This window comes from Papio anubis, chromosome 7, assembly GCF_008728515.1.
Source record: "Papio anubis isolate 15944 chromosome 7, Panubis1.0, whole genome shotgun sequence".
NCBI lineage: Eukaryota > Metazoa > Chordata > Mammalia > Primates > Cercopithecidae > Papio > Papio anubis.
In genome coordinates, this window is record NC_044982.1 from 105,946,799 (window position 1) to 105,972,261 (window position 25,463).

At 38.1% G+C, this 25,463-nt stretch overlaps 1 protein-coding gene across 2 annotated transcripts in view; it reads left to right on the plus strand.

Annotated features, from left to right (window-relative positions):
- LOC101025385 (ADAMTS-like protein 3) overlaps nt 1-25,463 on the plus strand; it is a 261,955-nt gene that overhangs the window by 144,409 nt on the left and 92,083 nt on the right. For both annotated transcript variants that reach the window (XM_031668415.1, XM_021941826.2), the window contains one exon: nt 10,830-10,875. In XM_031668415.1, the coding sequence (XP_031524275.1) occupies nt 10,830-10,875 (46 nt within the window). The remainder of the gene's footprint in view (nt 1-10,829; nt 10,876-25,463) is intronic.

Genomic DNA, 25,463 nt, shown 5'->3' on the forward strand with positions numbered 1-25,463 from the left:
TAGATACTTTAAAACATCATATTGTACATGATAAATACATACAATTTTATCTGTTGGTGTTTTGTTGTTATTGAGATGAAGGCTCACTTTGTTGCCCAGGCTGGAGTGCAGTGGCGGGATCTCTGCTCACTGCAACCTCTGCCTCCCAGGTTCAAGCGATTCTCCTACCTCTGCCTCCCAAGTAGCTGGGATTACAGGCATGTACCACTATGCCTGGCTAATTTTTGTATTTTTATTAGAGATGGGGTTTCACCATGTTGGACAGGCTGGTCTTGAACTCCTGACCTCAAGTGATCTGCCTGCCTGGGCCTTCCAAAGTGCTGGGATCATGGGTATGTATCTGTTGATTTTTAAAAGATATTTTAAAAGAATAGAGTGGGAGGAATCAGCTTACTTAATATCAAGACTTACTGTATGGCTGCAGTAATGAGAGCAGTGGTATTGGCAGAGGAATAAACAAATGAGATCAACGGGAGAAAATATTTGAAAATGACCTAACAAAGGAATAGTATCTCTATTAAGAACTCTTAAATATCAACAATTAAAAATCAAACAATCTAATTAGAAAATGAACAAAGGACGTGAATGGATATTTTACCCAAGAGAATTCACAGATGGCAAATAAGCACATAAAAATATGTTCAACACTACTGGCTATTAAGGAAATGCAAATTAAAACTGCAATAAGATATCATTACCTACCTATCAGAATAACTTTCAAAAAGTTCACAACATGAAATACTGGCAAGGATGCAGAGAAAGAGTGTTACTCTTATTTCGGTTCTGAGAATGTATAATGATATAGCCATTCTGGAAAACAGGCAGTTTCTTTTAAAAAATAAACATGCAACTACCATACAACTCAGCAATTGCACTCCTGGGCATTTTTCTCAGATAACTGAAGACTTAGGTTCACAATAAAACCTAAAACCCGTACATGAATGTTTATACTGGTTTTACTCACAGTGGCCAAAAGGTGGAAACAACCCCAATGCCCTTTAGTGGGTGAATCGTTAAACAAATGGTGTTACATCTATACCAGGGACTGCTACACAGCAGTGAATGGAAATGAACCATTGATAAACACAACAATCTTGATGAATCTCCAGAGAATTACAATGAAGTTATAAAAATCCAATCTCCAAAACTTAAATACTGTATTTCACTTATGTAATATTCTTGAAATGACAGAAATTATAGAAATGGAGAATAGTAGTTGCTAGGTGCTAAGGAAGAGGATAGATGGGTGGGGAGGAGATGCAGCTTTATAAAAGGCAACTTGCAGGAGCCTTGTGATGATAGAAATGTTCTGTACATTACCTGTATTAATATCAATCTCCTAGTTGTATTCTTGTTGTAGAGTTTTGCAAGATGTTACCCTTGAGGGATCCAGGGGGTCTCTTATTATTTTTCTACAAATGCATGTGATTTACAATTATTATTATTATTATTATTTGAGATGGAGTCTCGCTCTGTTGCCCAGGCTTGAGTGCAGTGGCACAATCTTGGCTCACTGCAACGTCCGCCTCCAGGGCTCAAGCAGTTCTCCCACCTCCACCTCCTAAGTAGCTGGGATTACAGGTGCACGCCACCATGCCTGGCTAATTTTTTGCATTTTTAGTAGAGACTGGGTCTCACCATGTTGGCCAGGCTGGTCTCGAACTCCTGACCTCAAGTGATCCACCTGTCTTGTCCTCCCAAAGTGCTGGGATTACAGGCGTGAGCCACCGTGCCCAGCTGATTTACAATTATTTTAAGTGGAAGGTTTAATTTAATTAAAAAAAAAAACAAAAAAACTAGAAATGCCAGGCAAAATGGGACATACATTTAAAACAACACCACCACCACCACTAAAGTTGAACCTACAAGAAATTAAGGGAAATCCACAGGGCCAAAAAGCAAAGAGTAAACTGAATGCCAAACTAGTAAGTGCATAACTGATTCTGTGCCTGCCCTGGTGATGGAGATGGGATTTGATCGTCGCAAAAACTCAGGCTGTTGAGTTTCAATTCTTTCACAATCACAAAAGATCAAGTCTTTAGTGTATGTGAGTTCACACCGTGGGAACTGCAACCCTAAGATAAAGGCAAGACCCTTGAGGTTCAGACACTTAAACAGAAGGACTAGGGGAAAAACGTCCACACACCAGCATAGGGAATTTAAATATCTTAGTCTTAATTCCATATGAAAAAAAAAATCCACGTTGGAGCAATGAACCTGTTCTCCCAAAATTTGGAATTGCGTATATATTGGCCTATATGTATTATATATATTGCATTGAATACATATATCCTATATGATTGTGGAAACATTTACTTGGGAAATTATTATGGAAAGTGATCTTGTAGCCTGTGATATCCTTGAGGTTATAGCAGCAGTGAAAGATCTGAGAGTCAGGCCACCAACCGGCTGCATAGGATTCCTGTCAATAGAGCCATGCTAATTGACAAACTTGCAATCCTAAAACTGGTAACACACAAGGAAATACTTGGGAGGAGTAAGCACCAGGAGGCAAAACATTGATGATATACGAGAGAAAAGCCATACAGTTATCTATATTGATGCAAAAGTAGCACTTGATAAAATGAATACTTATTCTTAATTGAAAAGTATCAGCAAACTAGGAATAAAGGTATACACTCTTAATGTACAGTAGATAATCTTGATAGTAAAATGTTACCACATTCTCCCTAACATTAGGTGAGAGATAAGAATGCCCACTGTCATTGTTTGTATTCATTATTGTATTTGAGGTCCTAGTCAGTGTAGTAAGGCTAGAAAAAAAAATGAAATAGAAGGATAACTCATTATTCAGAGACTACTAAATTGTGCAGATGGAAAAATCCAAGGTACTTGTACATCAAATAATAAAACTAATAAAATAATTCAATAAAGATTACTGAAAACAAATTAATGCACAAGTGACTGTGCTCTTACACGGTACCAAAAACTAAGTAGAAAGTAAAATTTCAAAAGGCACTACTAGCAAAATATATGGTATGTTGTAATAAATTCAATAAAAAATGTGTAAGACTTTAATGGAAGATTTAGAAGCTTACCTAAATAAAAGGAGAGATACAATATGTTCATAGATAGGAAATCTCAGCATCATAAACATGCCAGTTTTTCCCTTTGTTAATCTATAAGCATAATTTCAATTCTAAGCATCATATAGGAGTGCAAAGAAATGAAAATAATTTTGAAAAAGAACAAAATAGGGGACTTGCACAGACAATTAAAATGTTTCTTTTAACTATACTAATGGCATAGGCAGGAATAGCAAGTGTGGCAAAATTGAGAGCCCAGAAACAGATATATGCATATGTGGAAGTTTGGTACATATTGAAAGTGGCCCTGTAAATCAGTGCAGGAAAGAGGGGTATTCAATACATGGTGCTCAGATATGATTATCAATAGTCAAAGGAAAATATTAGAACATATCAATTCATGTAAAGAATAAATTCCAAGTGCATTAATCTCTACTTGTAAAAAGCAATGTCTGGAAACATTTATAAAGAAATACAGAAGATTATCTTTGTGATTTCTAGATAGTAAAATATTCCCTAAGATACAAAAAGTTTGAGTTACAAAGGAAAATATAGATAAATTCAAGCACAATAAAAATGTACATCTGTATCACAAAAATATAAACCTAAAGAAAAGACAAGCCATAGAGTGGGAGAAAATCTTGACAATGAATATAACTAATAAAGGACTAGTATTTGAAATATTAAGTAACTTCTACTTACCAATAAAATAGAAGCAAAAAGAGCCTAGTAGAAAAGTGAGCAAAGAATATGAACAGGAAATTCACAGAAGATGAATCTGCATAGTAAAAAACAAATGAAAATAATAATTTCACTGACAAAAACCTGCAAAAGCATATGAAATGAGATTGGGTGTGGTGGCTTACACTTGTAATCCCAGCACTTTGGGAGGCTGCGATGGGTGGATCACTTGAGGTCAGGAGTTTGAGACCAGCATGATGAAACCCCTTTTCTAAAAAATACAAAAATTAACCTGACGTGGTAGCACATGCCTGTAATCCCAGATACTCGGAAAGCAGAAATACAAGAATCACTTGAGCCCAGGAGGTTGCAGTGAGCTGAGATTGCACCACTGCACTCCAGCCTGGGTGAGACAGCAAGACTCTGTCTACCCCAAAAAGAAAAAGAATATGAAATGACATATTTCACATTCTTCATATTGGGAAAAAATTAAAAAGTTTTAAAATGTGAAATATTGACCTAGATGTATAAAAATAGGAACCTTCCTGTACTGGTAATGAGGGTGAAAATTGGTATGCCCATGTTAGAGAGCAATTTGTCAATATCTGGTAATAGTGATGCTGTAAACACCTGGAACAGAACAACCCTGCTCAAGTATATATCCCAGAGAAATGTGTAAATATGCCTAACATGGTGATATAAGATTGCTCATTGCAGAACTGTGGGTGCAGTTTAAAATTTGAAACCAACTTCCAAATGAAGATTTGGAATAATCTTCATCAACATTTAGGAAAATTGATCAATGAAGAATAAAGAGAATTGATAAATAAATTTGGTATATTTATAACTGGGATTCCTACAGATCTCTAAAAGTGAATGAATTATAGAGTTACATCTGTTAACATGGATAGTCTCAAAAACAGTTTTCAGAGAAAGAAAAAAAACTGCAGAAGTTTTTTTTGTACATTATGATTCCATTTACTCAGTTACCTCTCCTATTTCTGATGTAGGATTTGCTTAACTTTTTCATTTCTTAGGACTAATATAGCATTCTTTAGTCTATTTCTGCACAAACCTTAGCCTACATTCTGAAATTTGCTTTTAGGCCTGAGAATCTCCAAATTTGCCTGGTCCCTGAGCTCATCTAATTTAAACAGGTATCTGAGGGTAGAAAACATCCTAAATCAAATATGTATATATGTATTTGTGCATATGTGTGCATATATTGAGAGAATAATAGGTTCTGTGGTATTTCAGAAGTAAGATAAATGCATGTCATTGCATGTGCTCTCCCAGCTTGGTTCCTGGCATAGGATCAGGCCTGTGGCACACCCACTTTGTCCATGTCTAAGAAACAGGGACAGTAACACCACTTTTTGGCTATAATGAAATTAGTTTAATTCAAAAGCATGGTAGCAGGTTCTTTAATAATTCACTCATTCTTGCTCCCCACATTTTAAGCAGCTGCAAACCTTAATCATTCCTGACCCATTCCCATGTTAAGAACTTTCACTGTCGTTTTGGAAGTACTCTGGGATTTTAAAGAAGGAAACCTACTTCCCTTGGAATGCTTATCAGGTCTCTTTATCCTTGAACTGCCTTGGAGACTTATTAAGTCTTCATAAATATTGAATACTTGTGGTCAGTTTTTCTTGGAAGAGGAATATGGAGGTGATTACATATAAAACCACGCTGAAAGCCATCCTAAAGCTTTAGAAAGCATTTCAGTGCCTTCCCTTTTATCAGTGTGCTTCTTCAAATTCATGATTTAGGGCATTCATGATTTAGGAAAATAGCAAATATAGCTATTTTGCTTATATATTTCTTGTGGATAAAGTTATTTCAGAATTTGATTACTTTAAATAGTCAGTTCTTTTGCACTGCAAACCATATGCCAGCCAGAATGTCTCTTTCTCTTGCAGAAGTGTGTAACTTGATATTCTAGTTAAGTGCCAATCATGGGAAACACAGGTTTAAGTTAAATACTATTTTAAAAATTAATATATTTTTATTCTTCAAAACACATACTTCTCAGGCTTTATGACACCAGTATTTGAGTCAATATATCATCAAATGAATATAATAAATTATAGTGCTATGAACTCCAGGGAAATTTTATTAATGTTTTTAATATATCCTCATGTGGAATCAACATATGTTTTTTATATATTCATAAATTTATGACTTCAAAACTCTTCAATACAGGGTGTTATGAATGTTGTAATGGATAGAAAATACATAATTGTGAAATGATGCTCTTGAATTTTCAAATACTCTTGATAACCATTAGCTCTTGCATATACTAATTACAATGAAATTTAAAACTTGTATGTAATATTTCTGCAGCTTAGTTGCTTTGGCCCAAAGGAATTATTCCAGAATAAGCTGGCAGGTTCCTGCTTGGGGAATTAGGATTCCAATGTCCTTAACTTTAAAATAACTTGCATTTCATTTTATGCCTGTTTCATAAAGTAGTCATTCGTTTTCATACTAAATTGTAACCAAAGCAAGCCACATCAATAGAGGCCAGTCACTGAGTTTACTATGTATTAGGTTGGACAAAGTAAAATAGATTGTTAAAAATGGTCACCAGGTGGTTGGGTTTTAAAAAAAACCTTGCTACTGACTTATAAAGGAAATAGAGAAGTAATCTCCCTGAATCTTTATATCCATATCCTGGTAGATAGTAGGATCACCGTAAGACATTGTTGAAGGAAGACTGAGTCTAAAATGGTGCATTATGTTTTGAAAATTCATGACATAAAATGCTCTCTTTTTCATATCACCATGCTGCAATTGTAGTGTGATTTGTAGTAGAGTTGTACATACTTTTTAGGTTTATATTTTAAGGCTCAACACTCAAGATGCAAATTAGTGACTCCTGGAAACTCAGCTTACAATTAGGACACAGCAGGTGGCAATGGAGTTTAGGCCGTTGCTATACACATGGTCTACACTGAAGGCCTGAGACACAGCCATAAGATACCTTTGATATATTCTTTCCTTACCTTTTAGTTTTAAGTTTCTTTTTACAAGAACAGTTTTTAATATAAATAGCTAAAATTAAGCAACTACTAAAAATGCATCTAAAAATTATTTCTGAAAATGTTTAAAGAAAATGCCATTTTTATTAAGTTTCAACAATTTTTGTATTCCAGTATTCCCATCAATTCAAATATTTTTTTTAACCTGTGACTCTCTAATTTGCTTGTTCCTTTGAAATTAGCATCAAATGCTTTTTAGAGGTGCAAGTCAGCATGGTACAAAAAGCTTTTTGGTTATCACTTCACTAATCAATTAGCAACTTCCCTCAACTGGGGCTTTTCCAAAATAAGAGAGTAATTTCAATTACTTCTTCACTTTTCCTATTATTTATTTTCTTCTTTTGTTCATACATAAAAAGCAAAATGAAGTAGGCCATGTAAGTGAATGACCTTTTCCATAGGCGTAGCTGTTGTTTCCCAGTAGAATGGAGTCATTTTCTCTTTGACCAAGAGAAAGACTTCTCCACACCAATATATTTTTTTTCTACCAGCCTCCCAGTTTGGTGCTGCTTGAATGATTAAAATTTGATGTACTCTTAGCAAGATTTTAATAAATTTAAGAATAAAATACCTATGACAAAATTTTAAAAACAGAAATATGCAGTGCTGCAAAATATTAAGAGACAGCCAACCCATTGTGATAATCTGGGAAGATGTTCTGAACCACAAATCACGAAAGCACATCTACCTAAATACGATTTAACTACAAGTTAGGTAATGCTTTTGGAGGCAGCTATAATGCTGTTCTTTTCACTCCAAAATGTCCTTCTCCCAAAGCCTTCTAAATCTAATTAGGGATTATACCACCTCAAAAACACAAGATGAGAGGAGACAATGGGTACAAGTTGCAGTTGGAACAGAAGTTTAAGGTGAAGGTGGTATGAAATGGAAATGGAGGAGGGAGAGTTTGAGAAAAACTGCAAAGGAAAAAGTGTGGAAGTTAATATTAAAAGTTCACCGGACACAGTAAAATAGAAAATAACCACTACAGAAAATTAAAACCAGTAGTGTGGAGGAATATCTGTAGAAGATTTCTTATAAGCACAAGAAAAGGTCAATGAAATGAGATATATATATATATATATGAGGAAATCATAGATGGATTAATGAAGAAATAATAGATGCAGAGAGAGGGAGCTCCAACCTCACAATTATAGGCATTTATGGACCAAGAGCAGTAATCAAAATCATAATCTGAGAATAATCAGCAGCATTGTAAATAAAGACCTTGAGTATTCCATTCAAAAAGGCTCACCATTTTCAGTAAAGACTGATGAAACACACCACTGGATACATCCTGATTATAACTTAACTTTTATATCAAATACTAACACAACAAAACAAGAGTACTATAACCTTTCAGGCAGAAACATAAAACACACAAGCAAAGGAATAATCATATTTCTCCTCTGCAAGTCTAAATGTCAAGGGTCAATGAAGTGTGTTTACAGCTTTGAGAAAAAAGGATCATGTAAGAAGTAATACCATATCATGCAGCATTGCCTTTCCTGTATGAAAGGCAAAGATTTAATCATATGCCAGCCATACATCCAACTAATTAAATAATATTTAGCCAGCCAAGAGTTAAAAACTCATACATGAAAAAATTCATATTATGAAAGGACTGGGATTTGTTTTAAAATACTTCTAAATATGTATTGTATGTATGGACAAAAATGAAAACCTAAAGATGTTTACCAAATAAATTTTATATTATATAAAAAAGAATGGACTCAGAAATCCCACTTCTAGGTATTTACCCGAGAAATGAAAAGCTTTGTTAGCATAAAACCTCCATGTGAATGTTTATAGCATTTTTTCATACTTACCCAAAACTAAAAACAACTCAAATATTACCTGGTGAGTGAATAAACAGTTGTACATTTGTGCAATAGAATACCACTCAGCAATTTAAAAAGTGCAAACTAGATACCTGCAACCACAAGAATGATTTTCAAATATATTATGCTAAAAAGAGCCAGTCTCAAAAAGCTACATATGGTGTGATTCCATTTATATAACATTTTGGAAAAGACAAATTATAGGGACAAAACCAACCAGTGGTTGCCAGGAGCTGAGGGTGGGGGAAGAGGCTGACTATACAGGGGCAACCTGAGGGCATTTTTGGGGTGATGGAACTGTTCCAAATATTCCTTGTGGTAGTAGTTACACAATTGTATGGGTTTGTCAAAACTCTTAAAATTGTATACATACCAAATAGAATTTTAATATATGTCAGTTTTTAAGTAGGGAAAAAGAGAAGCAATGTAATCACAAAAGGTAATATTGGCATAGCAATGTGAACATACTTAAACACTGAACCACACACTTAAAAGTGGTTAGGATGGTAAGTTTTATGTTATGTGTATTTTGTCACAATTTTAAAAGTTTTAAATTTACAGCTACAAAAATTATGTTTGTATAATGGACTGTGATGTAATCATTAAAATAATTTTTCCAAAGAATTATCAATGAAATGAGAAAATGCTTATAATATTAGATTAAAACAAATACTAGGATGAATTAACAGTATGATTTTCAATCCTGTAAATGGCAGAAACAATGGAGGGTTAAATGACAAAAGAATAAAGTTTTTGGTGATAGGATTTTGAGTGACTACCTCTATACTTCCTGGCACATTACTGGTTTCCACTTATTCCTTTTGTAATCACGAAAAATGGAAGCATCAGAAAATATATGCAGTGAGTTTAACATTGCTGACTCTATCAATCATTTCATATGGGCTCATATTTAAATCATAGTGGCAAAAAAATGACCTCCTATCCACTTTAAAATTATTTTGTTCCCATAGAAATAAATATTTTAGTAACAATTGAAATAGTATCTATTGACTTTTAATTCAAAATGATTATTTAAGCCTGTGTTTAGCTTTCCTGACTCCAAATTTGCCATTGAATTCACCAGGAAAACATAAAGGGAAAAAATATGTAACTCCATTGAAAAATTGGGAAAAGTGCCATGAATAGATTAGATATCTTTAAGGAGTTTATGTAAAATATAGACGGACAAGCACTGGACTAAGGGAAGTACCTGTTGGATGGAATTCCAGTCTCCCAAAGGAAAACTGCCTGGAAAATGAGTGGCGGGGTCCCAGAGCTAGTGGCTGTGGGGGAAGATAGGTTATGTGGTGGTCATCCCTGGAAAATTCTCAAACTTACCAGTATTAGCATCCCAAGAATGCTGTTCCAACATGACTTTGTATAATCCCATTTGGTAAGGTCAATGATTGAAATAAAATAGGCTGGGTACAGTAGCTCACGCCTGTAATCCCCCCACTTTGAGAGGCTGGGGCAGGTGGATCACTTGAGGCCAGGAGTTCGAAACCAGCCTAGCCAACATGGTGTAACCCCGTCTCTACTAAAAATACAAAAATTAGCCAGGTATGGGGGTGTGCGCATGCAATCCCAGCTACTCTGGAGGCTGAGGCTGGAGAATTGCTTGAACCTGGGAGACGGAGGTTGCAGTGAGCTGAGATCAAGCCATTGCACTTCAGCCTGGGAGACAGAATAAGACTCTGTCTCAAAAAAAAAAAAAAAAAAAAAAGGAAGCATTACTTCAAGCAAATTTCTAACAGACACTGTTGTACTAATTAAAGGAAGACAGTGAGTGCCCTGCTAACTTGAGTTGCTTCAGTAAGGGAAGAGAAATGTCCTAGTTGAAACATGCTACACAAATGCTTCTGCATGTAGCTTTTCCCTTTTCATTATAGAAAAGAATACACATATTCACACATGAGACACACACATATTGTACATTAATTGTAATGGTTATACGGGCCCTTGGGTAAGAATTGCATGTGAGTACTACTATTACCTAAAGAATTCATTCTTTATTTAATGTGACACTTCCACAAGACTTCTTGGCCCCCAATCCTTGAAAATTAGTTTCTTAGAATTAAACTTTGAATCTTTGGGGTAATGTGCACTAGTGAAAGTTTTACAGGGAACCAATGCCTTGTATTTGATTTTTTTTTTTTTAAATGCTGCCTCTTCTATGAAATCATGATTTCTTCTTTCTTCTTTCTTTTTTCCTTTAGGAATTGTGAAGGGCAGAACATTCGGTACAAGACATGCAGCAATCATGTAAGTCCTAAAATAAAAATATTTTATCCAATACAATATGTTCTTGTTTTAAGTTACAATATTCCAATGTGTACTCTAAAACGAATGGTCTCTTAATACCCTTTGTGGAAAATTTAAGTATTTCTTTAATTGACAACAGATTATGTATATCAAATATCTTCCATTTATACTACCTTTTTAGGCCATATCACATTCATGATCTAATTTGTTAAGTATTTAATAATTTCTGAAGTCATAGAAACAATACATAATATCTGCTTTTATGTTCATTATCTTACCTGACCTTCGCACTGTCTCTAGGCAGGCAAGGTCCGGTTATTTCTCTTTTGCAAGTGAGAGGACTGAGGCTGAGCAAGGTAAAATTATTTTTTGAAGGTCACATAGGAAGAGTAGACTTACTTGATCTGGTCTGTTGCTATTTCTACCTCAGTGTCAAGGAATACTGTAGGTGACTTATCAGCAAATCACACAGAAATATACAAAACCCTACTCTTATTTTACATCAGTCAACACTAAAAATAAAAATTCAAATATCTTACTTTAGAAATTTGAAAATAAGGCTCATGCCTGTAATCCTAGCACTTTGGGAGGCCAAGGCAGGCAGATCACTTTAGGTTAAAAGTTCGAGACCAACCTGGCCAATATGGTGAAACCCCGTCTCTACTAAAAATACAAACAGCTGGGCTTGGTGGTACGTGCTTGTAATCCTAGCTACTTGGGAGGCTGAGGCAGGAGAATTGCTTGAACCTGGGAGGTGGAGGTTGCAGTGAGCCGAGATCACACCACTGCACTCCAGCCTGGGCAACAGAGTGAGACTCTGTCTCAAAAAAAAAAAAAAAAAAAAAAAAATTGAAAATAAAAAATAAACACCAGAAAGAATCCATTCTATTTTCCATTCAAAGCATTTCCTGGTTATCAGTAAGAGGCTAACTAGAGGTACTTGGCACTTACTTCCTCATACACAAAAAGACCAAAACAACAAATAAACAACTACAATTAGACTAGAGTATCTGAGGGAGAGCACTGCAGTATAGCAAGGGAATGGCAGAATCTCTGTGGCAAACAGTAACTCAGGATGGCAGCATAGAGAGGAGGGTGAAGTACTCTGCCTCTACTACTACATCTCCTCTGTCAGGTAAGCAGGGAGCCCCCAGCAGCGCCTGTTACCAGTACAGATACAGGTAGTCCTTGCTACAGGTGAATGTGGCAGTCCTCACAGGCCCTTGGGGGAGCTGTCTGGAGTTCCCACAGCGGCATTGTTTCACAGTAGGAGCTCACATTGTACACTGCCCACCTCCCATGACCCAGGCTGTTATGGCACAGTGACACCTTGAAACTGGAGCCACTGCTGGAGTGTGCTCTACTCTGGGGAACAGTAACCACTGATCTTTCCATCCCTGAGACTCCACTGTCATTCTTACATGCTCACACAGATGACTGCAGCACCACAACCCCAGCTGTTTAGAACCTAGGCCCAGTGAAATGGTGATGACCCTTGCATCCAAGTCCACATGACACCCTTCCCTGCAAGGCACAGGTGATCCTGCACAGTTGTGCATGTACCTCCAGCTTAAGAACCAGCCTGGTGGCCCTTTCTGTGGCAAAGCTGCACCACTACTGCCCTAAACTCCTGCAGTCTAGGCCATTGAGGCACTCACAGATATTACTACATGGATTATACCTGATGAAGCTGTATGGAGACCCAACTACTGTGTCCACCCAGAACCAATGTGAATTCACACTACTCAACTGACACCGTAGGACACATCTGTAGGAAAAAATCTTTCCTTATAAAAGCTACTCTGTAAAATTGGAAGCAGAAACGGATTCAGCAGATGCACAGATATCAAAGTAGATGCACAAGGCTAGGTGTGGTGGCTCATGCCTGTAATCCCAGCACATTGGGAGGCTGTGGCGGGCAGATAACTTGAAGTCAGGAGTTTAAGACCAGCCTAGCCAACATGGTGAAACCCTATCTCTACAAAAAATACAAAAATCAGCTGGATGTGGTGGCACACACTTGTAATCCCAGCTACTTGGGAGGTGAGGCAGGAGAATCTCTTGAACCTGAGAAGCAGAGGTTTCAGTGAGCTAAGATCACACCACTGCTCTCCAGCCTGGGTGACAGAGCCAGATTCCATCCCAAACAAACAAGCAAAAAACAAAACAAAGTAGATACACAAGAAACTTGAGAAAGCAAAGAAACATGACACCTTCAAATGAATGTAATTCTCCAGTAATAAACCCCAAAGAAAAGGAAACTTACAAAATGCCTTAAAAAGAAATCAAAGTAGTGATTTTAGGGAAACTTGCGAGATACAGAAGAATACAGATAAAAAATGTAATGAAATCATTTGAATTTACAATAGCTACATTTATAATAGCTACAAAAAGTAATATACTCAGGAGTAAATTTAACCAAGAAGGTAAAAAATCTGTACATTAAAAATTATAAAACATTAATGGCCAGGCGTGGTGGCTCACGTCTGTAATCCCAGCACTTTGGGAGGCTGAGGTGCGTGGATCACGAGGTCAGGAATTCGAGACCAGCCTGGCCAACACTGTGAAACTCTGTCTCTACTAAAAATACAAAAATTTAGCTGGGCATGGTGGCAGGCACCTGTAATCCCAGCTACTTGGGAAGCTGAGGCAGGAGAGTCACTTGAACCCAGGAGGTGGGGGTTGCAGTGAGTTGAGATTGTGCCATTGCACTCCAGCCTGGGTGACAGTGCGAGACTCCATCTCAATATATAAATAAATAAACTATACAAAACATTAATGAAAGAAATTAAAGAGGATGCAAAAAGAGGTGTTCATGGATTGGAAAAATTCACATTGTTAAAATGTCCTTACTATCCAAAGTGATACACAGATTTAATACAATTCCTGTTAAAATTCCGCGCGGTGGCTCACGCCTGTAATCCCAGCATTTTGGGAGGCTGAGGCGGGCGGATCACGAGGTCAGGAGATCGAGACCATCCTGGCTAACACGGTGAAACCCTGTCTCTACTAAAAAAAAAATACAAAAGATTAGCTGGGTGTGGTGGCGGGCACCTGTAGTCCCAGCTACTCGGGAGGCTGAGGCGGGAGAATGGCGTGAACCCGGGAGGCGGAGCTTGCAGTGAGCCGAGACTGCGCCACTGCACTCCAGCCTGGGTGACAGAGCGAGACTCCATCTCCAAAACAAAACAAAACAAAACAAAAATTCCAGTGACATTCTTCACAGAAAAAAAAAAAATCCTAAAACTTGTATAGAATCACAAAAAGACTCTGAACACCCAAAGCAATCTTGATTAAAAACAAACAAACACACAAAAATCAAAACTGGAGGCATACCACTACCTGACATGAGAAAGTGATAATAACTAAAACAGCATGGCACTGGTGTAAAAATACACACAGATCAATGGCACAGAATAGAGAGTCCGGAAATAATTCCACATATCTACAGCCAACTGATTTTCAATAAGGGTGCCAAGAATACACACTGGGGAAAGGACAGTGTCTTCAATAAATGGTGTGGGGAAAATTGGATATCTATATGCAGAAGAATAAAACTGGACCCCTATCTCTCACCATGTACAAAATCCAACTAAAAATGAAGTGAAGATGTACATGTAAGACTTGAAAATATGAAACTGATAGACAAAAACAAAGGAAATGCTTCATGACATTGGACTAGGTAAGGATTTTTAAAATATGATCTCAAAAGCACAGACAATAAAAACAAAAATAGACAAATGGGATTATATTAAACTAAAAAGCTCATGTACATCAAAGGACAGACACAATCAAGAGTAAAGAGACAACCTATAGAATGGGGGAAAATATTTGCAAACTAGACAGCTGGACAAGGAAATAATATGTAGAATATATAAGGAATTCAAACAACTCAGTAGCAAAAAAACCCAGAACAAATAATTTGATTTAAAAATGGCAAAAGGCCTTAATGAACATTTCTCAATAGCAGACATAAATACCAACCCAGGTGTATGGAAAAATGCTTAACATCACTAATCATCAGAGAAATACAAATCAAAACCACTATATCACCTCATTCCACTTAAAATGATTATTATCACAAAGACAAAAGACACAAGTGTTTCCAAGGATGTGGAGAAAAAGGAACCCTTATATGCTATTAGTGGGAATGTAAATTAGTTCATCGTTTGTGGAAAATAGTATGGAGTGCCTCAAAATATTAAAAATAGAACTACCATATGATCCAGAATCCTATTACTAGGTATATATTCAGAGGAAATGAAATCAGTGTATCACAGAGACATCCTCACTCACATGTTTATTCTAGCACTATTCAATGGAATCAACTTAAGTGTCCAACAATGAATGAATGGAGAAAGCAAATGTGGTATATATACACAATGAAATACTATGCAGCCATAAAAACAAGGAGATGTTGTCATTTGTGACATGGATGAATCTAGGGGATATTATGTTAAGTGAAATAATCCAGGCAGTGAAAGACAAATACCACATAATCTCATTCATATGTGGAATCCAAAAAAAAAAAAACAACTTGATATCATGAAAGTAGGCAATAGAACAGTGGTTACCAGAGACTGGGGAGGGCCGGGGGCAGGTAGAGATTGGGAGAGGTTAGTCAAGAAAGTTACAGCTAGGAAGGAAGGATGATTTTTGGTATCCTATTGCACAGTAGAGTAACTATAGTAAACAGTAAGACATTGTATATCTCAATTTAGCCAGAAGAGAGGATCTTCAGTGTTCCTACCACAAAGAAATGATAAATTTTTGAGGTGGTAAACATGCTAATTACCCTAATTTGTTCATTATATAATGTATACATGTATTGAAATATCAAGTTGTACCCCATAAATATGTGCAATTTGTGGAGCCCTAAGGAGTTGAAAGAAAACTGAAAAATGAGCTTAGCTGGCAGAAACAGAAGTAGGGGGTAGAGAGGAACAAATGTTCTGAGAAATAGGGTCCTGCAAATGGCTCACTAGCACCCAAGCATCCTGTTACAAGCATCCCAATCAAAGCCCACCTGCACCTAGCATCCTGTCTGCAAACATTAAGCCCAAGTAACACGACCTAAAAAACTCCCCTCCAGTCCCTGCCTCTTTGCAGACAGCAGACAGCCTTCCCTCTGCTGTATTGCCCATTGCTCGCTGGCAGTGTATCTCCCCTTTTCTTTAAATAAATCTGCCTTTCCAGACTTATTACTGTCTTGGTAAATTCTTTTACTGACTATGTGTTGGCCCCAGGCAGTCACTAACCATGACATTTTATATGTTTATTAAAAATTTTAAAAACATTTCCCTCATTGGTGGTATGGACCCAAATAAAAATGACAGGAATTAAAAGGAAATTCTGAGAATCTGAAGATCTCATTTAAATGAGATTGATTGATTTATTTTTAGCCACTTTTCTCAATTGGCTGTAACTAATTTATTTTAAAAGATCAATTACTGGGGCTTTGTCTCTCTTTCTTCTTTCTCTGTCCCAAGTCAGTGTGAGATATCGGTCCTGGCTAAGGGTTTCTAATCTACGGATCAAGCTTTTCCTTGGTGGGTAGGCCCCCAAGTTCTGTGGGAGTAGAAAGCTGGCAGTCTTTAGCAACACCTTTTGACTGAGAGCTCAAGCCGTATTTGCAGTCCGTTTCTATCAACGATCAAGCTGACATTTCTATCTGTATCTCTCCACTGGTTCCGAACTTGAATGGGAAAAAATGGATGCTTATTTACTGGGGCACTCAAACTCAAATATCACTTAGCCAGAAGTAACCAGATTTTTATGAAATGAGTCCTCGGAGGGATTTTGGAGCACTACACAAATGGCTTCACATCTCTGGTGATTTGAATTGAATCACGCTTGATGTTGAGTGACACACCTGCTTGTGAATGCTGAATTAACTGAACTGGAAGTCCAGGTGGGGCATGTAGGAGGGAGAGATAGAGACCTGAACACAAAGGCAAGCATGTCAGTGCCAACGTAGTCTAGCCTTCCTTTTAAACAGGCATGTGGGTGCATTAGCAACCTCAGAGTTTTATCCATGAGGCTTTTAGATCTACCACCTTTTTCATGGGTGCATTAGTTGTTTTTATTGCTGCAGTAACATATTACTATAAACATAGTGGCTTAAAACAAGACAAATGTAGTACCTTATGGTTCTGACCACCAGAAGTCTGACACAGGTCTTACTGGGCTAAAATTAACATATAGGCAGGGCTATATCATTCTGGAGGCCTAGGGAAAAATTAATTTCCTTTTTTTCCCAGCTTCTAGAGGCTACCCATATTCCTTGGCTTGTGATTCCTTCTTCAGTCTTCAAAGCCAGCAACATTATGTCTGTTTGAACATTTCTCCTTTTCTTTTTTTTTCTTTTTCTTTTTTTTCTTTTTTTTTGAGACTGAGTCTTGCTCTGTCGCCCAGGCTGGAATGCGGTGGCACGATCTCGGCTCACTGCAACCTCTGCCTCCCAGGTTCAAGCGATTCTCCTGCCTCAGCCTCCTGAGTAGCTGGGATTACAGATGCTAACTACCATGCCCAGCTAGTTTTTGTATTTTTAGTAGAGACAGGGTTTCACCATATCGGCCAGGCTGGTCTCGAATTCCTGACCTCAAGTGATCCACCTACTTCGGCCTCCCAAAGTGCTGGAATTATAGGCATGAGCCACCGCACCTGGCCTGAACATTTTTTCTGCAGTCATGTCTTCCTGTGACCACAGTTGGGCATTGTTCTCCCACCTGGATAATCCTAGAGAATTTCTTTGTCTCAAGGTCTCTAACTTTAGTTATATGTGCAAAGATCCTTTTGCCATGTAAGGTAACACAGTGACAGGTTCCAGGGGTTAGGTCATGGATATCTTGTGGGCCAAGGTGCTGCCCACAAGATATTTTGCCCACCACAATGGGATAGCTAAAGTTTTCTTTGGTCTGACAATTTCCTTGTAGTCTTTCAAGAACAAATTTCAAAACAGTATGATTTCCAGCAATAATTTGTGAAACTATTTAGAACATTCATTTTAAACCCCAGATCAAGGTGTTACATTTTGGGATCTCATTCTAGAGTTTCTCTCTGTGTGTATCACTCTGCTGTAGCTAATTCCAAAAAGGAACCTATTATCAACACAAGTGTTAGAGTATTATGCCGCACAGTACAGACATAAAATGTAATCTACTAAAATTAGTGCACATTAGGTGCAATGGTTAGTACTTTGGTGTACTTGAGTGAAGATATAATGCCCCTGAAGCTCTGTGGGCCTTGGGGGTTACCTGTGGTCTCTAATTTATGGTCCCTCTGGGAGAATGCAGCAGAAATCTTTCTAGGCTGGTAAGAAATAGGTGCTTGGGGTAGGGTAGGAAGGAGGTGGAGAAGCAAATGCTGCCCTTTTTAGTTCTCAGAGTTGGAATCCTTAGAGAGTCCTAAGAGAGGTTTCATAAGAATATAGCATCAGTTGGCCGGGTGCGGTGGCTCACGCCTGTAATCCCAGCACTTTGGGAGGCCGAGGCGGGCGGATCACAAGGTCAGGAGATCGAGACCATGGTGAAACCCCGTCTCTACTAAAAATAGAAAAAAATTAGCCGGGCGCAGTGGCGGGCGCCTGTAGTCCCAGCTACTCGGGAGGCTGAGGCAGGAGAATGGCGTGAACCCGGGAGGCGGAGCTTGCAGTGAGCCGAGATTGCGCCACTGCACTCCAGCCTGGGCGACAGAGCAAGACTCCGTCTCAAAAAAAAAAAAAAAAAAGAATATAGCATCAGTTGCTACGCTTGTCATTGCAAACTCAGAATTTCCAACAAAATTCCTTATTTGCAAAATAAAGGAAAGTTGTGGCAGTGGAAGTGTCCAGAGCATCACTTTGTCTCCATGTGCCACAGTATCTGTAGCTGTGCATGCCCAAACTGTGTTGCAAACCAGAGGTACATAAATGCAGCCCCAGCTTCAGTATTGATAATCTATAAGAGTCCATTCCTATACAGGAGAGATTATACAAGTATATTCCTGAATATACTATGGAAACATTGCAGACATGTTGAGTGCCATAAGTGGATGTAACCACAATGAACTTGGAGTATGCATATGGTTACATCTTTTTTTTCCATATAATTATTTGAGCTGCTTCCTGCTTTATTAACTGGGGGCTCAAAACATCCACCTCACCATCATCCACTCTAAAGAGCAGGAGTGGGGACCACTCTGCAACCCACCCCACCTCAAGTGGAGAGAGGACCAAGTTCTGATGAGCATACCCCTGCTGTTACTTCTCACTGCCTTCTCACTGCCATTCAATGCCTTACTGAAGACTGGCTACACTAGTTCAGTGGTTAGTGGATTTCATTTTACCTGGAAATGGGGATGGTCATTCACTCTTTTGAAGGAAGTTGCCTTTAGTGATTCTAAGATGAGGAGCTCTTTTGAGGGAGACTTGCCCCCTGATTCAAACATGCCTACACCTATACATCCAGTACCGTAAAAGCCCTGTATTAAGGGATGGCAGGGTCTTTTCAGTCCCATCCAAGAGATGTCATCATCAATGGCCAAACTCAGTCTCTATCAGAGAAGTCTGCTATATGGAGAAGGAGGTGTTTCTGTCAGTGAGCCTTGGAGATCTAACACTGTATCATATTCCAGAGATTGCTAAAAGTTCTGTTTCTCCATGGGAATGTCTGAAGGCTCAGACTCTTAGCCTTAGGACCATGGGCTATTGTCTTATATGTGTTGACTTCCTCACACTTAACCCAAATAATAATAATAGCTCATACTTATTAAGTACTTCCTGAATGCTAGGCATTATTCTAAGTGCCATTTCATGAATAAATTAATGTAATCCTCACACTAACCCTGGGAAGTAAGTGCTGTTTTTATTTCCACATTTACAGAGGAGATTTAAATAACCTGCCCAAGGTCACAGAACTGAATTTAACCTCAGACAGTCAGGTTTCAGAAAGTGCACTCCTAACCACTCTACTACACTATACATGGGTATGGAAAGGCTGTAAGCTTTGTCAGATAATAAAATGATGCTGCAGACAGCAGTAGCTAAAGCATGGTAGCTTTTAGTAACACATGAGCACAAGAATTGCTGTGGTATTGGAGGGACATTATACTTCCAGACACCATTGTAGAAAATCTAACTCTGAAACAGTAGGGCAGACCTTCTACATAATCTTAGTTGGCAAGGGCCAGAGATCAGGGAAAAGCAGGGAATTAACTGAAAGAGACACAACTGAAGGGAGTCAGAGAAAGGAAATCCTCTATGGCTATTGGTTTTCTACTACTCCAGCAGCCTGGGGTGGATCCCTAGCATAGGGATGGATCCAGCTTAACGAGGACAGACTCTGACAGTCGCATTTCAGAATTCTGCCCACCTCAGCAGAAGACGCTAAAGAAAAAAAATTCAGGCACTCAAGAAAAGATCAAATGTTCTTTTGTTATGAAGTCTAGTTGTAACAGGGACATGCATTCACAGCACATAGATGAAGATGAAGAAATTCTACTCCTGGTGTGCAGGAGATCATGCCTCAAATGGCAGGAGCAGAAGGCATACCCAGGCCACAAAGACCACACCACCCTCCTGGAGAATTCAGACTTTGGTTCAGTGGCTTTCCTCGGGTTCACTCTGTCGGGAGATGGAGATTTGGGCTTTGGGCCTGAAAGAATATGGAACAGAACATGTCTGGGTACAGTGCCTTGGCTCCCGGGTGACTGCTGTCTTCAGACAGAACCCACTGATCAGCACTTAGCATATATCCTTATAGCCAGAACTGGCCCCTGAGCCCTAGATAAAGAATTATCTTTATCAGGGGTATTTTGGAGCAAATGGAGAATTTCTAAGAGAAGTCATGCATGTCAGCAGGGAGATCTAATACCTGAATTCACTGATGAGTCATTTTTTTTTTTTTATACCAAGGTTTATAGGATTAAAGGCAATGCTGGAAGAGGTAAAGGGAAAATAATTTTAAGATAAGTATATCATAATTTGGTAAGGATATTTTTGTAGCATGAACACATTTTTATATGAGCACAGAGGGAGGCCTGGTATACTTGCAGAAGGGGCTCCCAGGGCTCCTTCCTGACTTTACAGAAGGGACATTTGATGTGACCCTTGAAGGATCCCTCATATTATGGATCCTATGAATGGCTAGAATCTGACAATTTTCCATTCAGTATTTCTCTTGGAGGTGTTCTTTTCTTTTCCTTGTCATCACTCCTACTCTGGGCAAAAGTCACCCCCTCTCACGTCTGTCTCCAGACCTCCAGACCATCTTACGATTATACTGTTCCTCAAATGCCATCTTTTATATTTTAGTCCCCTCCGTGGATCCTTAATGCTTTCAAATCTCCTCGCTTGCATTCAAGGATCTTCTTGTCTTCAGATAAGATCTATCTCTTATTTAAACTCCCAGCTTTCACCCTTTCTGGACAAGGCTGCATACTGCTCCATATAGATAACAAATTTATTTCTGCTGTTTCTCTTTTGTTATGTTGTTTCCCGAATCTTCTCCTGTTTACATCACACCATCCTTTAAATTCATCTGAGATTTCACTTTTCCACAATTCCTTGTTTGCCAATTCTAGTTTGCAGTGGCCACCAACAATTTATTTTTATGCTAGAAATGCAGTCATTTGTTATATAAAATAATCACAAAACTCAGCTCATAGTACAACTTGGATATGAAGTTAAAATAAAATTTTAAAATTTGCTTGTGGCAACAATATTATTTCTCCTGAGTCTCTACTTGCTGGTTATTGGGAGAGAGGACTGGGGAGGGGAATTGCCTAAATGTCTGATCCACATGAAAGCTTGGTCCAGTCCTATTATATAAATAATCTCGTAGATAATGGCCTGTCTCTCTTGCATAAAAATACTCAGTTTATTAGATAATCTTTCATTCCTGGCTTCTCTACATAAGTTGCTCCCGTGTTTTACATATCCTCATGGTTTCAGGAGGGGAAGGAGAACTTGTTTTCAAGATGATTTGGGAAATGGGTGCCTTTTGTCATTTGTTGGCTGTGGCAGCCTTCTTCATTTCCTTTCTCTTCCCTTCTCCTCCTCTCCATCCTCCTCTTCTCTATTCCTCCTATCCTTCTCCTCCTCTTTCTTCTTTTCTGAGCTTCCCAGACTGGCTACCCTCACTGACTGACACTTCCTTTTATTACCTCTATCAGGTTAGAGTCAAGTCTTGCTGACATGGAATCTATTCTTATTAACTTCATCTAATCAATTGTACAGTTTAACTCTTGGATAACAATTCTACATCCTTCATTGCATTCCCACTTTAAGTCTACAAATGCCAGTGATAACACTTGTTCGGTGTGTTTCATGCATATAGAAGCTACATCTCCAATAAGATAACAAGCTCATTGAATGACAGTGGTGGTTTATGTTTTTGTTTTGTGTTCTCCCTAGCATGTGACCTAGGGCAAAGCTCATTAAGTATATTTCATAAATAAATGTTGTCTTCAATTTAACTGAAATGAAAAAAATGCTTCTCAGGGAAAGGAAAGCAGAAGAATGTTTGGCATTTTGCTCCCTAAATGTCAAATAACTGTTTAAGACACAAGAATCCCTAGCTTGTCTTGAGCCGGGATGTGGGACCTAGCTGAGCCAGATTAGGCAAGCTTAGTGTTGACACTGGAAGAATGTGAAGTGAATGAAAGCATTTAATGTAAGCAGTCAGTGTCCCTCATGTGTACTAGAAAGCAGTATTCTATAATAGAGTGCTTATTACTTTGAGAATCAGTCTTGGCTCTGTCATCTCCTAGTGTGTGTCTTTGGACTAGTGGCTAAAAACTTTCTACGTCACAGTTTTTTTTTTTTTTGTATTTTTGTATTTTTTATTATTATACTTTTAAGTTCTAGGTACATGTGCTAGCGATGCAAGGTTTATTATATATGTATACATGTGCCATGTTGTGTGCTGTACCCATTAACTCATCATTTTACATTAGGTATATCTCCTAATGCTATCCCTCCCACCCCCTCCCAAAATAGGCCGATTGAGTGATGTTCCCCTTCCTGTGTCAAGTGATCTCATTTCAATTTCCACCTATGAGTGAGAACATGTGGTGTTTGGTTTCTGTTCTTGTGATAGTTTGCTGGAATGATGGTTTACAGCTGCATCCATGTCCCTACAAAGGACACAAACTCATCGTTTTTATGGCTTCATGAGTATTCCATGGTATATATGTGCCACATTTTCTTAATCAGTCTGTCACTGGTGGACATTTGGGTTGATTCCAAGTCTTTGCTATTGTGAATGATGCGCGGTAAACATCACGTGTGCTTGTGTCTTTATAGCAGCATGATTTATAATCCTTTGTGTATATATCCAGTAATGGAATGGCTGGATCAAATGAGTATTTCCAGTTCTAGATCCTTGAGGAATTGCCACACTGTTTTCCACAATGGGTTGAACTAGTTTACAGATCCCACTGCTTGATTGTAAAAGTGTTCCTGGCTTCTCTCATCCTCTCCAGCACCTGTTGTTTCCTGATTTTTTAATGATTGACTTTCTAACTGGTGTGAGATGGTATCTCATTGTGGTTTGATTTGCATTTCTCTGATGGCAGTGATGATGAGCATTTTTTCACAGTGTCTGTTGGCTGTATGAATGTCTTCTTTTGAGAAGTGTCTGTTCATATCCATACTTTTTTGATGGGGTTGTTTGTTTTTTCTTGTAAATTTGTTTGAGTTCTTTGTAGGTTCTGGATATTAGCCCTTTGTCAGATGAGTAGATTGCAAGAATTTTCTCCCATTCTGTAGGTTGCCTGTTCACTCTGATGTTAGTTTCTTTTGCTGTGCAGAAGCTCTTTAGTTTAATTAGATCCCATTTTGTCAATTTTGGTTTTTATTTGCCAATTGCTTTTGGTGTTTTTAGACATATGAAATCCTTGCCCATGCCTATGTCCTGAATAGTATTACCTAGGTTTTCTTCTAGGGTTTTATGGTTTTAGGTCTAACATTTAAGTCTCTAATCCATCTTGAATTAATTTTTGTATAAGGAGTAGAGGAAAGGATCCAGTTTCAGCTTTCTATTTATGGCTAGCCAATTTTCCCAGCACATTTATTACATAGAATCCTTTCCCCATTTCTTGTTTTGACAGGTTTGTCAAAGAGATCAGATGGCTGTAGATGTGGTATTATTTCTGAAGGCTCTGTTCTGTTCCATTGGTCTATATCTCACTGTTTTGGGTACCAGTACCATGCTGTTTTAGTTGCATGGCCTCATTGATATAGTTTGAAGTCAGGTAGCGTGATGCCTCAGCTTTGTTCTTTTGGCTTAGGATTGTCTTGGCAATGCAGGGTCTTTCTTAGTTCCATATGAACTTTAAAGCAGTTTTTCCAATTCTGTGAAAGAAACTCATTGGTAGTTTGATGGGGATGGCATTGAATCATAAATTACCTTGGGCAGTATGGCCATTTCACAATATTGATTCTTCCTATCCATGAGCATGGTATGTTCTTCCATTTGTTTGTGTCCTCTTTTTATTTCACTGAGCAGTGTTTTGTAGTTCTCCTTGAAGGGTCCTTTACATTCCTTGTAAAGTTGGATTCCCTAGGTATTTTTATTCTCTTTGAAGCTATTGAATGGGAGTTCATTCCTGATTTGGCTCTCTGTTTGTCTGTTACTGGTGTATAAGAATGCTTGTGATTTTTGCACATTGATTTTGTATCCTGAGACTTTGCTGAAGTTTCTTATCAGCTTAAGGAGATTTTGGGCTGAGATGATGGGTTTTTGCAAGAAGGGACAATTTGACTTCCTCTTTTCCTAGCGGAATACCCTTTATTTCTTTCTCTTGCCTGATTTCCCTAGCCAGAACTTCAACACTATGTTGAATGGTGGTGAGAGAGGGCATCCCTGTCTTACAATGCCAGTTTCAAAGGGAATTTTTCCAGTTTTGCCCATTCAGCATGATATTGGCTGTGGGTTTGTCATAAATAGCTCTTATGATTTTTGAGATCGTTCCATCAATGCACAGATTCACGTCTGAGAGCTTTTAGGATGAAAGAGCTGTTGAATTTTGTCAAAGGCCTTTTTCTGCATGTATTGAGATAATCATGTGGTTTTTGTCTTTTAGTTCTTTTTATATGCTGGATTACGTTTATTGGTTGCATTATGTTAGACCAGCCTTGCATCCCAGGGATGAAGCCAACTTGATCATGGGGGATAAGCTTTTGATGTGCTGCTGGATTGGTTTGCCAGTATTTTACTGAGGATTTTTGCATCGATGTTCATCAGGATATTGGTCTAAAATTCTCTTTTTTTTGTTATTAATGTCTGCCAGGCTTTAGTATCAGGATGATGTTGGCCTCATAAAATGAGTTAGGGAAGATTCCCTCTTTTTCTATTGATTGGAATAGTTTCAGAAGGAATGGTACCAGCCCCTCCTTGTACCTCTGGTAGAATTTGGCTGTGAATTCGTCTGGTCCTGGACATTTTTTAGTTGGTAGGCTATTAATTATTGCCTTAATTTCAGAGCCTGCTATGGGTCACTTCAGGGATTCAACTTCTTCCTGGTTTCATCTTGGGAGAGTATAAGTGTCCAAGAAATTATCTATTTCTTCTGGGTTTTCTAGTTTATTCACGTAGAGGTGGTTATAG